Source organism: Triplophysa dalaica, chromosome 5 (genome assembly GCF_015846415.1).
Source record: "Triplophysa dalaica isolate WHDGS20190420 chromosome 5, ASM1584641v1, whole genome shotgun sequence".
NCBI lineage: Eukaryota > Metazoa > Chordata > Actinopteri > Cypriniformes > Nemacheilidae > Triplophysa > Triplophysa dalaica.
The window spans coordinates 7023990-7044941 of NC_079546.1; the positions used below are offsets into that span (position 1 = coordinate 7023990).

The window sequence follows — 20952 nt, forward strand, 5'->3', positions numbered from 1 at the left end:
GCCTGGGTGTATATTTTTCTTCACTAAACTAATTACAGATCTTTGTTGACAGAGGGATGATGAATGTATGTACACACACGATAAAAAATAAATAAGCATTGTGAGTAAACGTTTGTCTTTGGCTACCTTCCATCCAAATGGAATACAGTCCAGTGTGACACGCAATCATCATTTGGGGAATGAAACGTTTATTTGTGTTTTCAATATTCCCAATCAAAGATTTGATAAACAAGAAAAAAGGATAAATAAGGAACAAATGTGTCAGTCAAAAATGGTTGGTTTATCAAACTGGGTCATGTGCATTACATGGATCAACTACTTAATGCACATAAATTCCCATCGATACAGTTTTTTTTTCACATACTGACATTACACTGTTTACGGTACACATACAGCAAATAATGTAAGTTGTACAGAAATATGCTATTCTGAACACGACTTACATCATGTCAATATGTTCGGCTGTCACACGTAAACACACAACGGCTCGCCACGACACACACACCTCATAAATCAAGTGGAGCGACAGAGTTCTGTTACGTGACACAGTAAGATTAATATTTCCTCCAGCGTCCCGCGTCAGACTCATTGTTTTCAATAAAGTGTCACGGCTCCCCATTACATAATCACATCTGCGATTTGGGATCAAGGTTTTGATGCAATCAATGGCTATTAGAATCAGCCCGTATTGATTGAAAGCGGAGAGCTACTATCTCTCCATCTCTGGCCTGCTTAGATCATAATCTCTCCCCGGTCTGCGTGGGATTTGATTGGCATTAATAGGTCAGCGTGTTTCCCAGGGATGCAGGCGGGGATAATTTTTCACTCCTAATAGTGCGACTGTAAACTGCCCCCAGAACCATTAGGGTCAAGAGCGGGGGAGCATCCCGAACCCCATGGAATGCGAGACGTAGGAACATGAGCTTGTCTGTCTCTCACACCCTCATTCAGTACCCAATACGAGGAATTGCCTTTGAAAAACGAGCGTGCGTTTGTGCATGTGGGTCCTGTGAGAGTTTCCCTTGTGTTTTCACAAGGTGACATTTAGAAGACAGTTTCACACACTGTAGTCGCAGATGACACATAAAAACCTTTATCACCATCAAACCACGCTGCAGAAGTGGGCCGTGGTCCTGCATGTGCGCTTGTGTCTTTATTTCAGACCGTCCCAGTAGTCGCCGATAATGTGCTTGGCGAGTGTGTTTGTGTGCATCCCAAACCATGATAATCAGTAATGTGCACCTGTGTTTGTTGTGTGTGTTGATGGTTAATTTAGAGAACAGCGAAAGGTGTGTGGGTGTTTCTGAGACTACAGTGGTGAATAAGCACACCTGTGTTTGCTTTCTGTGATTTTAAATAAGGAAGTGCTGTGTGACATTGCCAGCTGAATAGCAAAGGACTGGTGGGGTCTATTCGCTTTTATTGCGTTTAATTGAAATCTACAGTGGGATGAGAGAATGTGTGTAGACCGGAGAGCAGTGGGTGTGTTGAGGAGGTGTAGGTGTGTGTGTGTGGGCTCCAGTTTGCCTGTTCTCAGGATGTCTCATTAAGATGAAGAAGATATGACCTCAATGCTGCAGTCTGGTGTATAGTCAGCATGCCTCACATACCCTTAAAGAAATTAAATTACTCACCCTCTTGTCATTTCAAACCTGTTTGATTTAATTTTTTCAGCAGAACACGAAGATATTTTGAAGAATGTTGTTAACTGGCCCCCATTCACTTGCATTGGTTTTGTGTCCATTCAATAGAAGTGTCATTTCAAATACAGGTTTGAAATGACAAGAGGGTGAGGAAATGATGACAGAATTTTTATTTTTGGGTGAACACTTTAAAGTCTCTCTCCTAGGACCTAACAAACCAGTGTTGGGCAAGATACTCTGAAAAAGTAATTAGTTACAAATTCCATATTCAATAGTTTAATTAGATAACTGTGCAAATTACTCTTTTCAAAAGGTATTTAAAGTCACCATGCAACCAAAACAGGAAAATTCTAAGCGTTTGACACAGAGTTGCAGTGATTATTATAAAAGATTTATCCGCGCACACCATTATTATTTTTAATTCATTTGCACTTGTAATGGCATTTTTAGCTTTTTTTCCTCCAGGCTTACAACAAACCAATCAAACAAGGAAGAGCAAATACAGCCCAGCCCTAATTTTTTTTTTATTTCAGAAGCCGTTTCAGTCAATCGAAACTTCCTTTTCATGGCGACTTTAATAACTTTTCACTACTTACTTTCTACATCAATAGTGATTCAAGGCTAGACATGAAACGGCTCTGTAATACGGTTCAATAAAAGGAAGGAAGGAGGCGGGAACCGGCGAACATTTAACAAACTTTAATAAAAATTCACAAACAATACCACGGAAGTAAAAGACTGGCAGCCAGCTCACGGTCGACTGCCGGCCACAAGAACATAAACACAAACTAAACACATGTCCAGGCCTGGTCCTCTCTCTTCAGCAGTCCCGTCGCTCGTCCTCTTATGCTCCCGATTTCCTCCGTGAGATATGTGGGACCGGTGTGTGCACACCTGATTCCAACTATCACTCACGCCAACGGCCCCGCCTCCCGGCTCCCGTCCCGCCTTACTCACCACAGGCTCTTTTAATTCATTCAAATAAATTATATAAAACTACATAAAATAGTATTATTAACAACCAAAGTATTACAAATGTGAGAATTATATGTTAAAGCACAGATTTTAAAGTTAGACTTTAAATTTTGATGTCAATTCCTCCATTGCACAAACAGATATTACACATCGCATTAAGTTTAATTATATCAGAGTTAACTGTAAGTAATTACAAAAAAAGAGGAATCCCTTCCTATACTTTTTGAAGGGAAAAGTAAGTAAATTACAGGAACTAATGACTTATGAACTAGTTACACCAAACACCGTAACCCAAATGAAGCAGTGATGCTGTTCTTTGCGAGCACCTTTAAAACTATCACAAAGCATTACACTATGAGAAAGTCTCATCCTTATAAATTCTTCCTCGGTCACACTCTTCTTCTCTCATTCATTTGTTAAACACACACCTCTAGCGGGTCACTGCTTATTGAGTATGCTGTGTGTAAACCAAACTTCATCAAACACGCCCCGAAAATCTCTGTTGACTCAGTTACGCTCGGTGATAATGCAATGTTTCAGCCTAATAGAATAATTGAGTCCCTTTATGTTTTATTGACTCTCTAGGAATAAAATACACAAGAAAACCGCAAGTTCCTTTCTTTAAAACCTCATTTATTTTTTCCTCTTATTATTGATAAGACATGACTTCTGCTTTATTTGAATATAAATGAAGCGTTAGATTAACCCGGGCCGTGGATTTGAAATATTACAGATGCATTTGTAGGGAAATTAGATTTATTCTGCAGATCTGATAGATTCCTCTGATGGCTTTTTTCTTCGTTTTTTATGATGAGCACATATTTGATTTTGGAAATGGAAACAACGCGGCCTTTCTGCCTCCATCTGCTGATTCTATTCAATGATTACTGAGGCGAGGGTAAACAGGGCTCAGATAATGGAGTAACATACTGTATATTTAAAATGCTGATTTATTTCATGCATGCAAGTTATATAAATTTGGATTCTGTCATGATTTAAATGTAAATGCAATTCAGTAGCAGCATGCAAAGTGATTAGGAGATACTTCTGTCCATTAAAGCATGCATTATTCTTAACTGAGAGTGTGTGTATACGTGATAGAGGCATATGCATAAAGAGCATTAGTGTATACAGGGTGTGTATGTGCGTATTCTCGCCTAAGGCTGTCTTTGCTCTCTCCTTCATGGCCCAAGTCCCAGCTCTCAGCTTGACCTCTACGCCACATACAGAGAGCAAATGAAGAGGAACTAACACACAGCCCTGCGTCTCCTCTCTCAACTCGTCAAGTCTTTCATATCTCACTTTTCTGCCCCATAGTTCCCTTTTATCCTTTAACCATCTCTTTCTCCACTCGCTTTTTATTGCTTTTGTACCCTTGCTCACCTCGCAGATTTTCTCTAGTTTTGATCTACTTTTCACTTACTTTTCTAAGATAAACTTTCATCCTTAAAGCAACATTAGTCAGTGAAAGGTGCTTATGCTGTTTTGTTGTTTGTTCTGCTCTTAATGAATCTTCTGCTAAATGAACCTGATATGTATAACTATATTTGCGTTTAATATATTTTTAAGATGGACTGAATGAATATAATGATGGTGAATATTGCTGGTTATATATATTTATATAGGTAGATAACAAACGTTTTTGAAGTGTATTATGAAGTGTAATGTTTCGTATCCTTTTCCTCTCCTCTCCCCTCCCCTTCTGTCCTTATTTGAACCATCAGAGCAGTAGTCTCATACATTTGACTGATGCAATTTGACACTTTCTAATGCTCCGTAATCAGACCTTAATCGTCCTTCATTTCTGTGCGTTGAAATGTTGAGTGATGTCTCTCTCTTCAATCTAAGCAGTCTGACTTGTAGGCATTAAATCAAATAAAAATCCCCCCTTCACACACACAGGACCTGAGACCATAAGTTTGCATGCAAACATATGAAAGTCAACTTGCAACTGCACAGCCCAATACATTCACCATGATGAGATAGATGGGTTTTAGGACAGCTTTTATTTTTTCTTATAACCTGATTTTAGGTTTATAAAAAATTATTGTGTTTATATACTTTAGTGCTGTATGGTAAATATCTAAGTACCATGGTACTGTTATACTGCATTGATACAATTGTCATCACTTTCACTCACAACTTCATACTGAAATGTATTGATATCCAAGTGAAAGGTTCTGGAACAAATGGTTTATTTTGTGAAATTTTAATGCGTAAGAAAACAGATATCTGAAGATGATATTAGCATGCCTATTATTGGCATAATGGCTGTTTATTAATACTTATAAAGCATAAATTCTCCATGAACTTATTCTACATCCCTAATCCTACCCAATACCTAAACCTAACAACTACCTTACTAACTATTAATAAGCAACAAGTTAAGAGTTTATTGGGGAAAAAGTTGTAGTTAATGGTTTGTTAATAGCGAGAATTGCCCCCTATACTGAAGTGTGACCCACATTTATAAAAAAATTCTTTTGTTGTAACCTAGACACAGTGACTATTTTAATAAAGCTATAATTTAAGATAGTTTTGATTTATTAACATTTATTGGCCACTATAGAATTCCCATAGTTCAATTTCACCGAAACCTTGTACCTCCATGAGTTTGACTTTTTTCATAAACAGTTACTATAGGTCACCCTTCATGTTCGTCTGGGGGTTTGGCTAATATTTAACCAATAAACCAACCTATAATAATTGTCAAGTTTAACAACTTGAAATGTGTCTTTTATTTTCCTGTAAAGATGCTGTTTTGGAGATATAAGCTTTCAGTCTGATGTTGACAATTTGCATAAGTTTGTGTTTGAGTTCTATATTATACAGTAACAATACAATTTTACTCACTATTGGTGTGTCCCTTTGACCGGTATTGTGTAAGTATACGCATATAGAACTGCACATATGCATATGCACAGCCATACCGGAGACAGAGGGCGGGCATTAGCCGTGTACTGTGTGTGTGTGTCTAGGGTCTCATCCCTTGTTCATGCTAATGAGTGTAACGTAGCTTCATATGCTGCAGCTGTCCAGCAGGCTGCTCCGAGAAATTCAGAGACCGTTGGTGGCAAAATAAATAAAATCTAGACAATGTGCTGTATGGATGACTGCTCCTGTCCTGATGGCATGAACAGAGACAGGGGCACAGTCTGTTTCAAAGACCCCCAATTACAATTAGCAACATACACACACAGATGTGAGAAAAGATATAAGCAAGAAGCTCTCACAGACAGAAAGATACTAAGATAATATTCATCGCCCAAACATAACCTTCACACAAACCTGTTGACGTCAATAGATTTAAAGCAAGATGGGATTTATAAGCATTTCAAATCTAATAGCAATTATAGAGGAATCAAATGGTAGAAGTGTCATATTATAAGACACTGCTTGAAATACCATATCTAAGTATTTTTACAGTCCGTCTTCTCACTTTGTCGTCACCTTGCTTTCAACAATTCCGTCGGCAGCGATTTAAAGCGCATACACCGGACTCCTTGCAGAAATAAATGGCGCTCGAGTCAGTGACCCTGATCCAAACCGGGCTTCATTACACGCTCACTGAACATGGCCCCCTCTCACCTCTTTCTCAGTCTGGACTTGCGTGTCCAAAGGAACACGCTTGATAATGACGCCTGCCAGTCAGACGACTTCCACGGCCTGTTTCTGCCACAATGATCTCTGGAGCTGAAATGCAGCTGGAGGGAGAAGGATTAGAATTACGTTGGGTGCAAAATGGCTCTTTATTGTCTTTGTGATGGTGGTTTCTGGCAAACATTATGGACGCCATCCTTTAGCATGTGGTAAAAGTAAACTAAGAGCAATTGAGTTTCATTATGAGACACACACACACACGAGAGGTTATGAAGAGGGTCACTGCACACTGAAATTGGCCTGCATTCTACAGTAGCGCTTGAATGAGAAATAAATAAGCATAACATTCTGTCTATAACCCCGACAGATGATCCTATTCACAGAAACCGCTAGATTCTCCTCAGGGACCCTACGGATACTATGGCAGATTTTAGCTGCCAGCCTTTATTGCCTTGATTTGTCATCGTGTGGTGATGATACAGATATAATACAGAGAGAGATATTTGTCGGTACAGTATATCGACTGCTGCGGGTCACTGCGGTGATGGTTATTGTGAAATCGAGCAGGTCAGTAAGGAGAGACATGATGGGTCCTTATGGTACAAATGACCGGCAAGGGTGCAATGCTGGAGTTATTGGATTTCATTCATTTTTCACTTATTTATGTATTATTTGAAATCATTTTAAAATAAAATTGTATGGTTTTATTTAGGGAGGGTAGTGTCACAGAGCAGAGCAGTTATGAGACATAATAATGTTTAATATTACTGTCATGCCAGAAAACGTCAAAATGACTTTGAGTGTATTTGCATAACGCACGCATTGTGTTTTGCACATCTAACGCCATAAATGTTTTCCGAGCGAGAAACGCTTGAGACCAGACACACAGACACACGGCCCGCCAATAAAACATCAGCACTCTGGAGGTGAGAGAGGAAGCGGCGTTTCTGCCTCTCAGTTTGCCGGAGGGAATGCTATCCACTTCATTTTTACATGAAAGACCTTTTCTGTTTTTGTGATTGAGGGCATTGGGATAGCCTGAGGGAAGAGGCTTCGTGCGGGAACGTCGTGAATGGGGCGTGTTGGATGGTAATTCGCACTGAACAGCAAAATCCAATCATCCCGGTCACTCAAAATGCTGAGTACACAAGAAGCCGTTGACTCTTGGCGGATGTGAATCTGCTTCATTCGTGGTCGATTAAAGACAATGGTGCACGCTACAGATAAGCTGTGGACAGTCTCCTGGGACCTATAAACAGACACGCGCACACGGAACGTCCCATTGGCGAATTCTTTTTGCAGCGGACGCAGATAAGCAAATGTCATGACGTTCTTGAATGAACCCACGTTTGGCGCGGCGTCAGTTTTCGTAATCAAAATCAATAACAGCCCGAGGGCCGTAAAAGAGTGGAAAAAACAAGGTAATAAGCGGATGCTAATGAGCCCCTGAGAAAGGTCAAGTCTAAACAAAAGATTTCCCCCTTATAAATATTTAAGTATGATTAGGATTACAGGAACAGGTAATTAAGCCATCAGGCATTAGGGCTGCCTGGGTCTGATTGGACTCTCTTTTAAGATTGCTTCACTTGAGGACCCTCCACAGCCTCCAATGGGCTTCTTTTGTCTATGAAGATGTCCACTGTGAAAAAAGGAAATGGAATAAGGAAACAAAACAGCCGGTGGGTTGGGGGTTGATGAGTGGTATCGTCACATCACACAAACACAGTGCTCATGATTTTGTTTTTAACCCATCCTGCACATGTGTGATTTCAGAACGCAATGTGTTTCACAAGTTCACCTCGCAGATAATAAGTATAAGGGACAGATTATATGCGTATTTGGCGTGCTTTCCCAGGTAGAGGGCTCCGAGCTTGGTAGTTTCTCGGAGCGCCCGCCCCTTGTCCTGGGAGAGGGCCTCGGGCCCGGTATGTGCCCGGACTTGGGTCGTTACTCCGTGTTAGACTGCTGTGAAAACGGCTGATGGTGAGGAGTTGGGGTGGAGGAGGGATGCTGCGAAAATGTAGAGAGAATGATGGTAACGCCTCTTGTCTATTTGTAGGATTTTTACCTCCCCAGAGCTAAAAGGATGATTGGTGAGATTGGTAATAGGAAACTAGCCGGGTTAGTTATCTGATTTGTGAGATTGGTCATGGAAAGCCTGCCGGGTTAGTTATCTGCACCTCCCGAACTTTGTTAATAAAACATCATGCCCAATTTCCAGACAAGGCTTAAGAGTAGTCCCAGACTAAAATGAATTTTGAGCTCCACTGAAAATAACTTGCCATGACAAATCTTAAAATACGTCAGTGCCATTGTTTTGTCTCAAGATGCACATCAGTAATGTTTTTTCGAACTTATATAGCCTAAATGAACAAAGGCATAGTCCGGGCCTAGGCTACGCCTTGTCTATGAAACCGGGCCCATATTGTGTACATTCATTTTTGGACCACTTTGGAAAACAAGGGTGGTCTAACTTCCTGCACAAACATTTGAACAGAATACAAACAACAGGACATTTATAACCCAATCATAATGTTAATGAATATCTTTAAGATTTAATTACATTTGTGAGAGATTTGTCTATTAGGAACTTGACATTAACCATCCAGTGCCAAGCGACTTTGGCATCTTCTGAAAAGTATCCTTGTATATTTAAACCTATGAGAGAATCTCAAGCATATCTGAGATCAGAGGACCTCAATACGGATAATTCATCAATAAAATTTAGAAATAAAATACATAGAAAGCTTTCAAAAAGGAAAGGGATGGTATATAATGAAATCAAAAAGAGTGATTGAGACGAACAACACAACTCATTTCATTTCCCTAATGTGAAAAAGGAAACTCAACAAGAAATAAGTGGTAGGACAGAGCTTGAATTTTTTTCTTTGGAATTTCAAAAAGTGGTATTTTTGGAGAAGAATAGAGGCAGACTTGAAGATACGTCGGCATAGGATTGTAGATGAGCAGCTGAAAATAGTCCGGAAAAAAAGTCCTGAAACAGTCCCAACTAAGGGTCAAGGTCACCATGGAAAGCATTTTGTTTTTGTTACATTATTAAGGTAAACATGCATTAAATTACAGTGTTAAAAGTGACATCACATAACATGCATCAACTAGTAGCCCAAACAATAGCAAAACAGGCAACTTTTAGAACACGTGAATCAATAACCAGCATGACCTCACAGCATCGGCTAGGAAAGATAAAGACGAAGCATTTTGTGTTATGTTATTCATTAGACAACAGCATCTCTGAAAAGCAAAGTGACACTTTGCACTAAGTCAGATTGGTCTAACAGAAAGAACAGATCCAAAAAATCTGCAAAGCTAGTAGTTTATAAATCTATAAATGATGAAGCAATATCAGCAGCTAACTAAACTAAACTACTTGTAAACTAACGGTAAAGTTCAGGGTGTTGACAAAATGTTCTCCTACTTGTAAGTCGCTTTGGATAAAAGCGTCTGCCAAATGAATAAATGTAAAAGAAAATAACCAAGAAAGTGCTGGATGTTTATATACATTGCCTTTCCTGCAGCTATAAATAAACTTAAAATAAACAAACATCCTAATTTATCAGCAAATGTATATAGAAAATAGATACGTGTGCAGTATATATATTTATCCACTCCATCAGAGTTTGACAAATATGTAGCGTTTATGTTTGTGCGCACAGGTCAGTCCACAAGGACGCAGGGTGTTATCGCCCCTGAGCTACGATATGCACACGTATGAAAGCAGGTGTGTGTGGACGTGCCATAAAGGGAAAGATTCTGCGAATCCCAGAGCTCTTTGCAGGAGGACCTGAAAGAGCTTTAACACGTCTAACTGAAATTACACAGCTTTGCAGGCGAGTCGGGATGGAGACAGGCTTATTTTTCTACACACAATCCCCTGGTGGAATCCCCCAAGCCGGAGACACAAACCAATAAAAGAGGACGGGGAAGCAGCCATATACCGACGATAATGTGCGTGCGGCAGAGGGAAAGGCGTGAACGATTCTCGAGAGACGTACACTTGGCATTTGTTGAATCAGACAATATATTCTTCAGTCCATAAGTGTTTTGCATGGGTTTGAAGGTGAGAGAGACACAAAAAGAAAAAAAAAATCACAACCCAACAGTCATAAGCATCCAGTCTGTTTAAATAGATGAACTAATACAAATAATTTGAAAGATATTTAACTAGAAGTCTGTTTATATTAAAATGTTATATACGCATACGGTATACAGCTCACAAGTCCAAGAGCTCCCAACAGCCAGTCTGTGTCTGACGCTCATAAGCTTGGACATATATTCCTGCCCTCCCCACACCACACAAATAAAACAGACGAGAGCAGGATTAGGGCGGGAGAGAACATTACTGCCTTGTAAAAGCGACTGAAGACATTTTACTGTTCCACAGAGGGAGGGATGAACAGAGAAGCAGCAGTACATCCAGACAGAGCGACTGGAGCTGATACACAAGCAGGGGAAATAATTCAAATCCCCTCAAAGGGAAAACCAGTTTTCCAGTTCCTCGGTAAAAGGGATTGAGTGTTCGCACATGGATAGATTTATGTTCACTACATCCTTGCAGAGAAAGAGAGTCTATATAGAGTGAAAATAGTGTATGTGTAGTTTAATGCTTGTGCACCTGTGGATCATTTATAGACAAGCCATGTGTCAAGTTGCACAAATATGCTGCTTTCTTCCTCTTGATATTTATACCTCGAAAACTTTTCAAACAAAAAGTTCAAACATACCAGGGCAAAGCTTTCGATGGCAGGTGTGTACAGTCCCAGAATTGTCTGTGTGTATCTATTAAGATGATCTAGGACACTTACATTTCTCTTTCATCTCCCACAAACATGCACCCTGAGGTCACGCACTCGCATACCTTCAGCCTACAAGGTCAGCCTCCCGTCCCTGCCTCTCGCCAAGACAGCAGCACTGAACTACATTATCGTGTTCCTCATCTCAGGAAGAAATATGCATACTTGGTGTAAACTTCACTGTAAAAAATCATCCCTAAAAAACATTTTTTAGGTCTTTTTCTGTAATTTTACGTTTGTTGTCCGTATTTAAAAAAATACATAAAAATTCTGTAAAAAAAACTGTAAATGGTTTTACGTGGAAAATCTGTAAAAAGAAAATAATAGGAAAAATTAGTTTTTTACAGAATTGGATTGCCAGATCTCACATGCACACACACATAAAACACATACGTTTAATACGTTTTTTAACATTATAAACATGTTTAATACATTTTATAACATTATAAACACGTGGTGGAGCAAAGCAGAGTTCCTTAACTTCAAAAATGTGTCCACCAGGATGTTGTTGCCATCATATACTGTATCATAATAATAAAGGGTCCTAAAATATGTCTATATGGTTCCTTAGAACCTTAAAAGTGAACACATTTTTCAGTTGAACAAGATTCTCTGTAGTGGAAAAAAGTTCCACATATTCCACAAAATATGAAAAATTCTTATATGACATCGCTGCAAAAAAATCCTCTTGTAGCATCTTTATTTGTATCTAGTGTTAGAAATTATGTCTATCCCGACTTGTGAAATATCAGCACCATAGAAGATGATCAGAACATATTTGTTAAATGTAAAATATCTGTAAAAAAAAATTGGCTTCACAAGTTACTTTCATAAAACTTATATTTTACAGTGGGCGGGGCTACCCACTGCGATGCTGTATACAGACCAACATTTTCAAAACAGCTGTGAAAACAGCTCCTGTTTTCTTACCTGTAAAGGCAGAAAAATGTAAAATTCACTTGCCTCTGGTTATCACAAATCACGTTTTTTATTAAACAAGATCTCTCAAACCCACTTATGTTCTCTCTCTCCTTCTACCTGCGCCAAGTGAACGATACTTCAATTTATGCATTATTTAGCCAAATTCAATTAATCCGACATGCCCCATTTTGGGCAGAATTACATTAGCAACAATCAAATTGAAAGTTTCAGCCATATTTAACAGGGCAATTAAAATCACCTTTTGGGCAAATGGAAAAGCAAAGGACCTCCTAAACGTTTCTGGAGACAAATGACCAGAATCGCTATCATATACAGTGTAGCTCAGAGGATGAAACCCTTATTTTTCAACTGTTGATCCAAATGAATAATTATTCGTAGTTGGCGTCTTAGCTAGCGGCTCTTTGGTATATAGACATTGTGGAGCATAGAGATAGAGGAGGAAGATAGAGAAAGTCTGCAGTTTATCAATTATTTGGAGAGAGTGTTTGAGGATATAGCGTGTTAATGAATAGAGCCATCAGACTACAGAGCCCATAGACAAGAGTGCCATCTGCCTTCCCATTAAAATAATGAACTGAGAGGACCGGTGTGCTGCAGGTATATCAAACAGGAGGAGTATTTTATACCAGAACATGCCAACAAGTCCCACCTCCTAACCTCTTATTAGTCAAAGAAATGCACCGGGTTTCACTCAAAGGAACAGTTCACCCAAAAATCTTCATTTACTCAAGTTGTTCCATCCATCCATCCATCCATCCATTTTCTACCGCTTATCCGAACTACCTCGGGTCACGGGGAGCCTGTGCCTATCTCAGGAGTCATCGGGCATCAAGGCAGGATACACCCTGGATGGAGTGCCAACCCATCGCAGGGCACACACACTCACTCACTCACTCATTCACTCACTCACTCACTCACACCCTACAGACAATTTTTTCAAGTTGTTCCAAATCTGTAAAAAAACTTTGTTATGATATACTCAGAGAAAGATATTTGGTAGAATGCTTTAACCAAACAGTTAATGGCTACCATTGACAACCATAATAGGAAAAATTGCTTTATAAATTTCTTTGTTCTATTGAACACAAAAGAAGATATTTCGAAGAATGTGGGAAAGCACTATTGTAGTCTCTTACTATTGTAGTATTGCAGTTTCTTACTATTGTAGTCAATGGTGGCCAAGAACCGTTTGGTTGCAAGCATTCTTCCGAATATCTTTCTCAGGGTTCCTCTGAACAAAGAAATGTATACAGATTTGGAACAACTCATAACAGTATTAAACACAGATTCTTTTTAATGAAGTTGTTCAATAACACATTTTATTTCTTTTTTTTATATATAGCAGCTTTTACACAGAAAAGAACGTGTATGTCAAACCACTACATTGAGTCTTTAAGGTTATACAAGTTAACAGCAATGGCGCTTCAGCTGTTGTCATTCCCATAATGCCAAGCGTTGGTTTGGAAGGAATTAGAGAACCTGAGAGAGAATTCCATAATCCCCCTGTGAGAAACTCTTCGATTACAGCCGGCAGAAACATTCACACACCGCACAAACAGGAACAATAAGACAAGCTATCAGAAAGAGAAGAAAAGAGCCGATAAAGTTGAGAGGACTTAGGAGTTTCCTGCCGTAGCTGCTCTGAGAGGAGATGAGAGGTAGATCTGCCCTGAGAGGAATACTCTTTACAGAATGAAGATTAACTTCTGATTGCTGAGAGGCAATGATGGAGAAAACCTGGACTTTTGAGAGATGAGTAGAATCTGTGGGCGTGATGTCAGTGGAAAAACCAAAAAAAGACGGAAAGAATTGTCTCCATTAAAAATCATATTTGATCATGAAAATCACACGTTTACATAAATAAAGATCGATTTTTAAATAAATTCTTCATGTTTTTAAATTCCTGGAAGGTAACTTTCCATCTGAGTTAGTAGCTTATACAGGGATTCATGAATATGCAAATTAGTCTCCGCCTCCACTCAAATCACAGCAGCTCATACTACCTGATCCACTCAGTCAACATATTTATTAACATATATAGTTAACATATTTGTGGCGTAGAAAACGTTTTTTTGAGATTGGCTTTGGTTAACTGCTGTTTTAAGGAGGAAAATACGCAGTTGTGGTGTTGAATGATTATTTCCACATGGTTCGGGTTTTGAAAACACAAGATATAAACAACATTCAAATATAGAGTTTATAGGACATATGTACCAAAATAGGACAGTGTTCCACGGACAGCAATTACAACCCATTTTACTTCTATAACGTGCCACAGTTAACAAGTCTCTGATTTCCATATACACAATGCCGATGGGTTTATCTTATCAGTTGAGTCATCGCATGATGCATTCTGCATGCCGTCTGGAGTCAAGAGATGAAGAAGATTGTATGTTTGTGTTTCTGAACCATCAGTGCACGGGGAATGTTCTGGCATGGTGAAGAGTTCTCATGGCTGGCAACTTTAGAAAAGCGCGTGTGCGCGTAAAAGGGATTTTAGTCTGAAAGTGAAGAGGCATTTTCACTCCTCTCAAGAACTACTGGAGCGACACTGCACAGCCTGACGGATAAATTTAAAATGGCGCAAAGAATGAAAGAGAGGAAAGAGATATAAGAGAGAGAGAGAGAGAGGCTACGCTTTAGGATGCAAACGTGCTTTTACTCTCAAACACTCTCATTCTTGGCAGCATCTGCTCTCTCTCTCTCTCTCTTCATTTATCTTTGTGCATTAAAAATGCTTTTCATGAAACCCTAATCTACTATGAGTACGAACAGCATCAATGCATTAAAAACATGCATCTTTTTAAACAAGACAATAAAAGGACACGGGCAGAAGTGGTTCAGGGTTTCATAGTTTAATTCTTCAAAGCAGATCAGAGGCTCGGACCGAACGCCTCGTGTGAACGACAACACAAAACAAATCAAGTGGATTATGAACGTTACGCACAAAAACACAATGAACAGCTTGAAGATGTGTCAAGTGCAATGAGGAGTGTGGTGGAGAATTGTGATTGGCTACCAGGGTAGAGGCAAAAATGGTGAGTGAGAATACGTCGGTGTTCAAAGGCAAACTGACCAAATCTAGACCCAACTTTGATTTCAAACCCACTGGCTTGGAGTTCTGAGATGGTTGTGGTTGGGTCAAGATCGGGCTAGAGTGACCCACTTTTACAGTTTCTCGCATTGTGTATCAGCCTAGTTAAACCGTGATGAGATGTTGCTTTTTGGTTCAGTGTCTAGAACATTCGGTTCCACCTAAAATCCCCAATGCTTATTTGGCTGGACTGCACGGTGCCCATTCTGTTCTGTCCATTTGTGCCCATTTTCTCCTTTTCTGGAGAAAGGAGAAACAGCAGGAGGGAAGGTAAAAGTGGAGGGAAAGGGTAGTGGAAAAGAGAAAGGTCTTAGGGTGTGTCTCATTGTACTGCTCTTGTGAATCAAGTGCGTCTCAGGATGGTGTCTTTCCTTGGCAACAGTCGAGAAACGGTGAGATCACGGATACACACAGGTCTCCCTCGCTTCCTGCTCGGAAAACTTAACCTCCAGTCCTTAACTTCTCCTAGAAAGAGAGAGAAAATATGCGTTAGGAACAAAATAGACCTGCATACAACTACAAGAGGAGATAGCTCAGAATGAATTGCACGAGAGTATGTTTGTGAGAGAACCAAAGAAGAGATAGATAGGTGAAAAGCAAACCACACGGTAAACCACAGAGGACGCAAATAGCCCCAACACATGCCTGAACGTAAACATATGGTTCTTTATTCCTGTCAATACGCATCTCTCACAGGCTACTTCACCCGATAACAGGAAATAGAATCTCTGGAGGAGGGGTGAGGCAGGGAGAAAGAGAGAGAGTATGGAAGAGAATGCAAAGAGGGGAAAGACGGCCATTATGGAAGAAGACATCTTTGTCCTTGAGATGTATACGGAGTATTTGTCCTCATTTGAACTCATATTGAGTCATGAGTAAATAATAGAGGTCAAAAAATCTGCAGTTGTGACCTTGTTTGGGGTCACCAGAAACACAAATGAGGTTGCAGAAGAAGTCTATTTACTGTATCTTATTTAGAGAATATTTTAACCCTCATTTAGAGGTCAGATTGATAGTCTGGGTCAAATAACGGACACCTTAAATCGATCTTATACAAGATGTAAATATCTTTGTCCAATTATATTTTATACTTTAATATTTCGGATTTCTAAAAAATGTCATGTTTTAAAATCATTTTCATGACAGTAATTATGAACATTTTTCATTAAATATAATATTCGTTTCTGTTTTCCATGCATTTCCTATTTTGGTATTTTGACTTTTAAAAGAACCACACATTTTTTAACACTTTTTTTGTTTCCCACTCATTTCCAATACTAGTTTTTTTTAACCAAAGACCAAACCCCTCTCAAAAAAGTGTGCTTTGATTTTTTATCTCCATGACTCACGTAGCAAGTATCCACATCAAGTTTCGTATCACACTGATAAAGTAAAAAAAGCAACAAAAAAGAGAAACAGAGGGTGTTATGTTCTTTTGAGTACATGTTTTGCATAGACATACATAGCATATTGCTGCTGTCCTTCTGACAATATCTCCATATTTCTTGATATTTTTCCCCATAAATCATTATTTTTAGTTCCCCATTATGTTTGTCACTGGGTTTTCTAAACATTTAACCATCTAAGCTCATTTGGACAGACAAGGTTTTAGAAGGACATTGACGATGTTGCTTGGTGCTAATATATGATGTAAAATGAAGGCTTAATGGTAAATGGGACATAAAGGTGAACTGTTTGTTAACCTTGCTGCCTCACTGAATTTATTATATTGATGTATTCATTTATAACCCTGAATTCTCCCGACCACACATGACACAACAGAACAGAGACAAATTCTGTACAAGAACAGAACCTAGAAAATATGTCCGGACCAACACAATGAACTCACACATTTTTCATCTCTTTCATACACTCAAATCTCAAATGTATTCTCCTCCAGCAAAATGCCTTGGCACAAACACATGCACCAGTCCCAAACTCTACCGCTCATCCTAAGTAGGAAGACAGTGGAGAAAAATGAGAGAGGGTGAAGAACACTTGACCGCGTGGTAAGAATTAGAAAGAGCGAGATCGCTGGTGATAAAGTAGTATTGGTGCTTTGAGAGGAAGAGGGTGAACGCTTTATCTCCACGCTCAGGGCACTATCGGCTTGAGGTTGTACAGCGGTTACTGCTTCCCAAAGTGATGGAAGAACGAGAAGGTCACAGCCAAATATTATCAGTCCAGGATAGATAAACCATGGAGTAATTATGTTCACAAAGCCTCAGCCATGACCGATCACTGTCATTACCCTTCCCACCGGTGATTGTGTATCGAGGGAACTCATTCTTCTTTCCTCTTTAGCTATGGTGACCACTGATTAGATCCATTCTATCTAGATAGCTTCAATAAGAGGTGTTCATACAAATTATACATGGTGGCTTGATCCAGTCTTCCTTCTTTGTAAAGCACAAGGATAAGATCCTGCGGGACTTTCTGACCCAGACAGACAAGCCAGGGCTGGAGGACAAATGATGATCGTAAATGTAGACAAACAGTGAAAAACCGTAGGGCTGATAGATGTGGCAGTGTTGGAAAGCACATGGAACTGATGAAAATTCTCAAGAGGATGTGGCAGGTCAAAGCCATTGTAGTTCTGGTGGTCAATTGATTAAACAGAAGAGACAAACATCTGGAGACCTCAGTCAATGTCAAAGGACAGCGGTTCTTCACTGGGGTGTCGCATCACAACATTTAAAGTGATAGTTCACCCAAAAGTGAAAACTCAGTCATCATTTATACACCCTTTGTGATTTCAAATCTTAAATGATTTTTTTCATCGTAAACAGAAGACAAAAGAAGATATTTGAAAGAATGTTGGTAACCAAACAATTGACTTGCATTGACTTTGTGTCCATACAATAGAAGTGAATGGGACCAGCTGTTGTCTGATTACCAACATTCTTCAAAACATCTTCTTTATGTTTTGTAAGAAAGTCATACAGGTTTAAATGACAAGAGAGTGAGTAAATGATGACAGGATTTTTAGGTGAACCATCCATTTAAAAGTAAATGGAAACACGATGCTATTATTTTATTTCTGCAGCAACAAACATCTATTGTGAATGGTGTTGACTGATTCATAAACAAATGACTCGATTCAAAAAGATTCAAACTAGTTAACTCGGACAGAGAAAACCTATTAACATTTTACCCATTTACAAAGATAATTTGGTATTAATAGTATTTGAAAAGGCTTATTATACAGCTCTCTAGAATACTCGACTCTGATTGGTCAGCTGCAACATTTACTCGCGGCGATTCATCTTGACCAAACTGATTAAACCAAATTGCATGTTTGCATTGTTTAAACTTGGTGTCTTGGCTTAAAGTCGCTTTGTGTCGGGGTCCTGCCCCCCAATCGGGGATTACAAAGCGATAACAACCATCTGGATGTATATTATGACTTATTTATTCCTAAAAATGTTACACAGTATTGGTCTGTAAAACTAAAATGTGCGTAAAAATATATGTGACTTAGAGAAAAAGACCAACCACAGTATGAGGAGTGAGTTCTTCTAAAGTAGTACTTCAGTGATTAAAAAAAGGAAAAATATAAATACATACATATTTATGTAGCCTAAATTTATTTTGTGAAGATCTCCCACAATTCGAACACATATACAACATGGTTAAGTGGTTCTGTTATTTTGCTGTTGTGTAATAAACTTTTATTAGTCACACAGGTAAGTCCTGTTCCTCACAGCACAGTAAATAAAACCATAAAATACCTCACGTCGAATCCATATTAAATTTACAAAACATTAAGAGTTAGTACAGTCCTACAGCATGCATGAACGTGCATATAAACACACACAAATGCAGCAACATTAGAAATGCTAAATAAGTTACATGTAACTTTGGCGCACGATAAGAATGAATAAAACATATCTTTATTTACATGATGTATTGCCTAAGTGGCGGAGAATTCACAGCAGAGCTTTAATACTTATACCCCAGAGAGCAATATTCTTCTCTTTCGCCCTCGCTCCCGAAACTGTGCCGCTGTAAAAATCTAATGGAAAGCCCCATCTGAATATAAATTGTGTTTGTCTGGAATTGCTGGAGTGTGGCGAGGAGATTTTCGAAATTTTGCCTATTTCCGGATGGGGAGCAGGGACGTTGCGGCGGGGATTGTGGGACGGCGTATTTAAATGACACAACCCTTGTTCCCTCTTACTTCATTTAACACTCACTTAGGACCAAGAACAGCAGCTGTCAGCTGGTATTATGGAAATGACTCTTTCGTCTGAGCCTACAATTTACAGTGAACTTAGTGGTGCCCGTAGCCGAGCGGAGAGTGAGAGAAAGTTTTGATTTGCAAATAGAGGTCTGGGTCAGGTAGGAAGAGCGTGTGTTATTACAGGGATGGGAAGATATGGCGGGGCTGGTGGGCTGGGTCTTGATACTGTGGGCTGAAGCGGAGCTGTGAAAGCTAATTTATATAATGGACTTTTGGAGAAAAGGTACAACACGCACATACAAACATGCAAATTCTAATACACACTAGAATGAATACATATATTTTGTATAACATGTTATTTTTAGTGCTGTCAATCGATTAAAAAAATAACCAACTAATCACACACAGGCTTTATGCTTTTGAATATACTTTCACATTTTAATAACTTCCCATTTTATCGTCAAATGGATGTAGAAACAACACATTTCTTTAACTGAATTATTTATGAATAAAATTCAGCATTCTGATATTGTTGGCTTTGCACGTGATGTCTTTATTAAATATATCGTTTTTTCTACTAATCGCACCCATAATAATAACTGATCTAAGTGTGTATTTCCTATTGTCTAACAGCTAGGAAATCTACAGAAAATAAATAACGTTTTCAAAAACTTTACAGTCTTTACTGCTAAATACATGAAATACAGTACAATCCTCATAAACGCTACAAAATCACATTGATTTCTTCTTCTCTTTCGTACTTCGATTAACATTAGTGACAGCACGTTTAAGAATGCCACCCTTTTAAGAGCTGCGGCTCTTAGCAGGTCTCTCCTATTTTCACTACTTATGCATTAATTTAAAACTTTATTTAACTTGTTAAAGGCTCTGCTTGCGAAAATACTCGACAAAATGTGCTCTCTGGCATAATCTTGTGTGTTTTTCTTCATTCAAGCACGAAAGAGAATTTAATACTGGTGGGCTGTCTGACAGATTCTGACGCAGCCTAAACAGACGCATCCTTGTCGCGCTGCGTTGAGCTCTGTTCCAAAGCCAGAAGCTGTCAATCTATAATGGGGACGTGCCAATACAACCATTTCAAATTGCGCCTAAATATTTAAAAGGCATTTATATGAAGAAGAGCGTGATTATATAATGTAACGCTAGACAACGAAGACGGAAAAAAAGGATGTTGTTTAATGCGTTAATCAGACAAATTGTATTACATGCATTAACGCATTAACAGCCCTAGTTATAATATATGTCTGTGAAGTGTGCAAATTTTTTATTTATAATCACATACATGTAAATTTAGGAAATATTCACATGTATTTATATATTATTAAGCCAATAATCTTAATTATATATACATGTTTATTAATTACTATATTTGATATTTCTCTAAAATATACGCATGCATGTCTGTGTTTTAATAAATCCAAAATAATATGCATGGTGCACATATATTATTTAAACATAAATTTTGACTCTGGATGCGATTAATCGCGATTATAGTTTTATGGCTATATTCCAAATAAATAAAAAAAGACATTTGGTCCCCCTACGTTTTTCCAAAGAAGTTTATTTTATGGAACAGCCTTGACAATCTTAATACCCATTCACATTTATTAAATAGATAAAAAAAAGTTATTGTTTATTTGTTGTCATTTGGAACAATAAAAGTTAGTATCTGCGTAGACTCAG

General features: G+C 38.7%; 1 protein-coding gene across 4 annotated transcripts in view; it reads right to left on the bottom strand.

The window, feature by feature from the left end:
- Nucleotides 1-14810: 14810 nt before the first annotated feature.
- chchd3a (coiled-coil-helix-coiled-coil-helix domain containing 3a) overlaps nucleotides 14811-20952 on the bottom strand; it is a 53313-nt gene continuing 47171 nt past the window's right edge. For all 4 annotated transcript variants that reach the window (XM_056749356.1, XM_056749355.1, XM_056749354.1 and 1 more), the window contains one exon: nucleotides 14811-15530. In XM_056749356.1, the coding sequence (XP_056605334.1) occupies nucleotides 15507-15530 (24 nt within the window). In that variant the 3' untranslated portion in view covers nucleotides 14811-15506. The remainder of the gene's footprint in view (nucleotides 15531-20952) is intronic.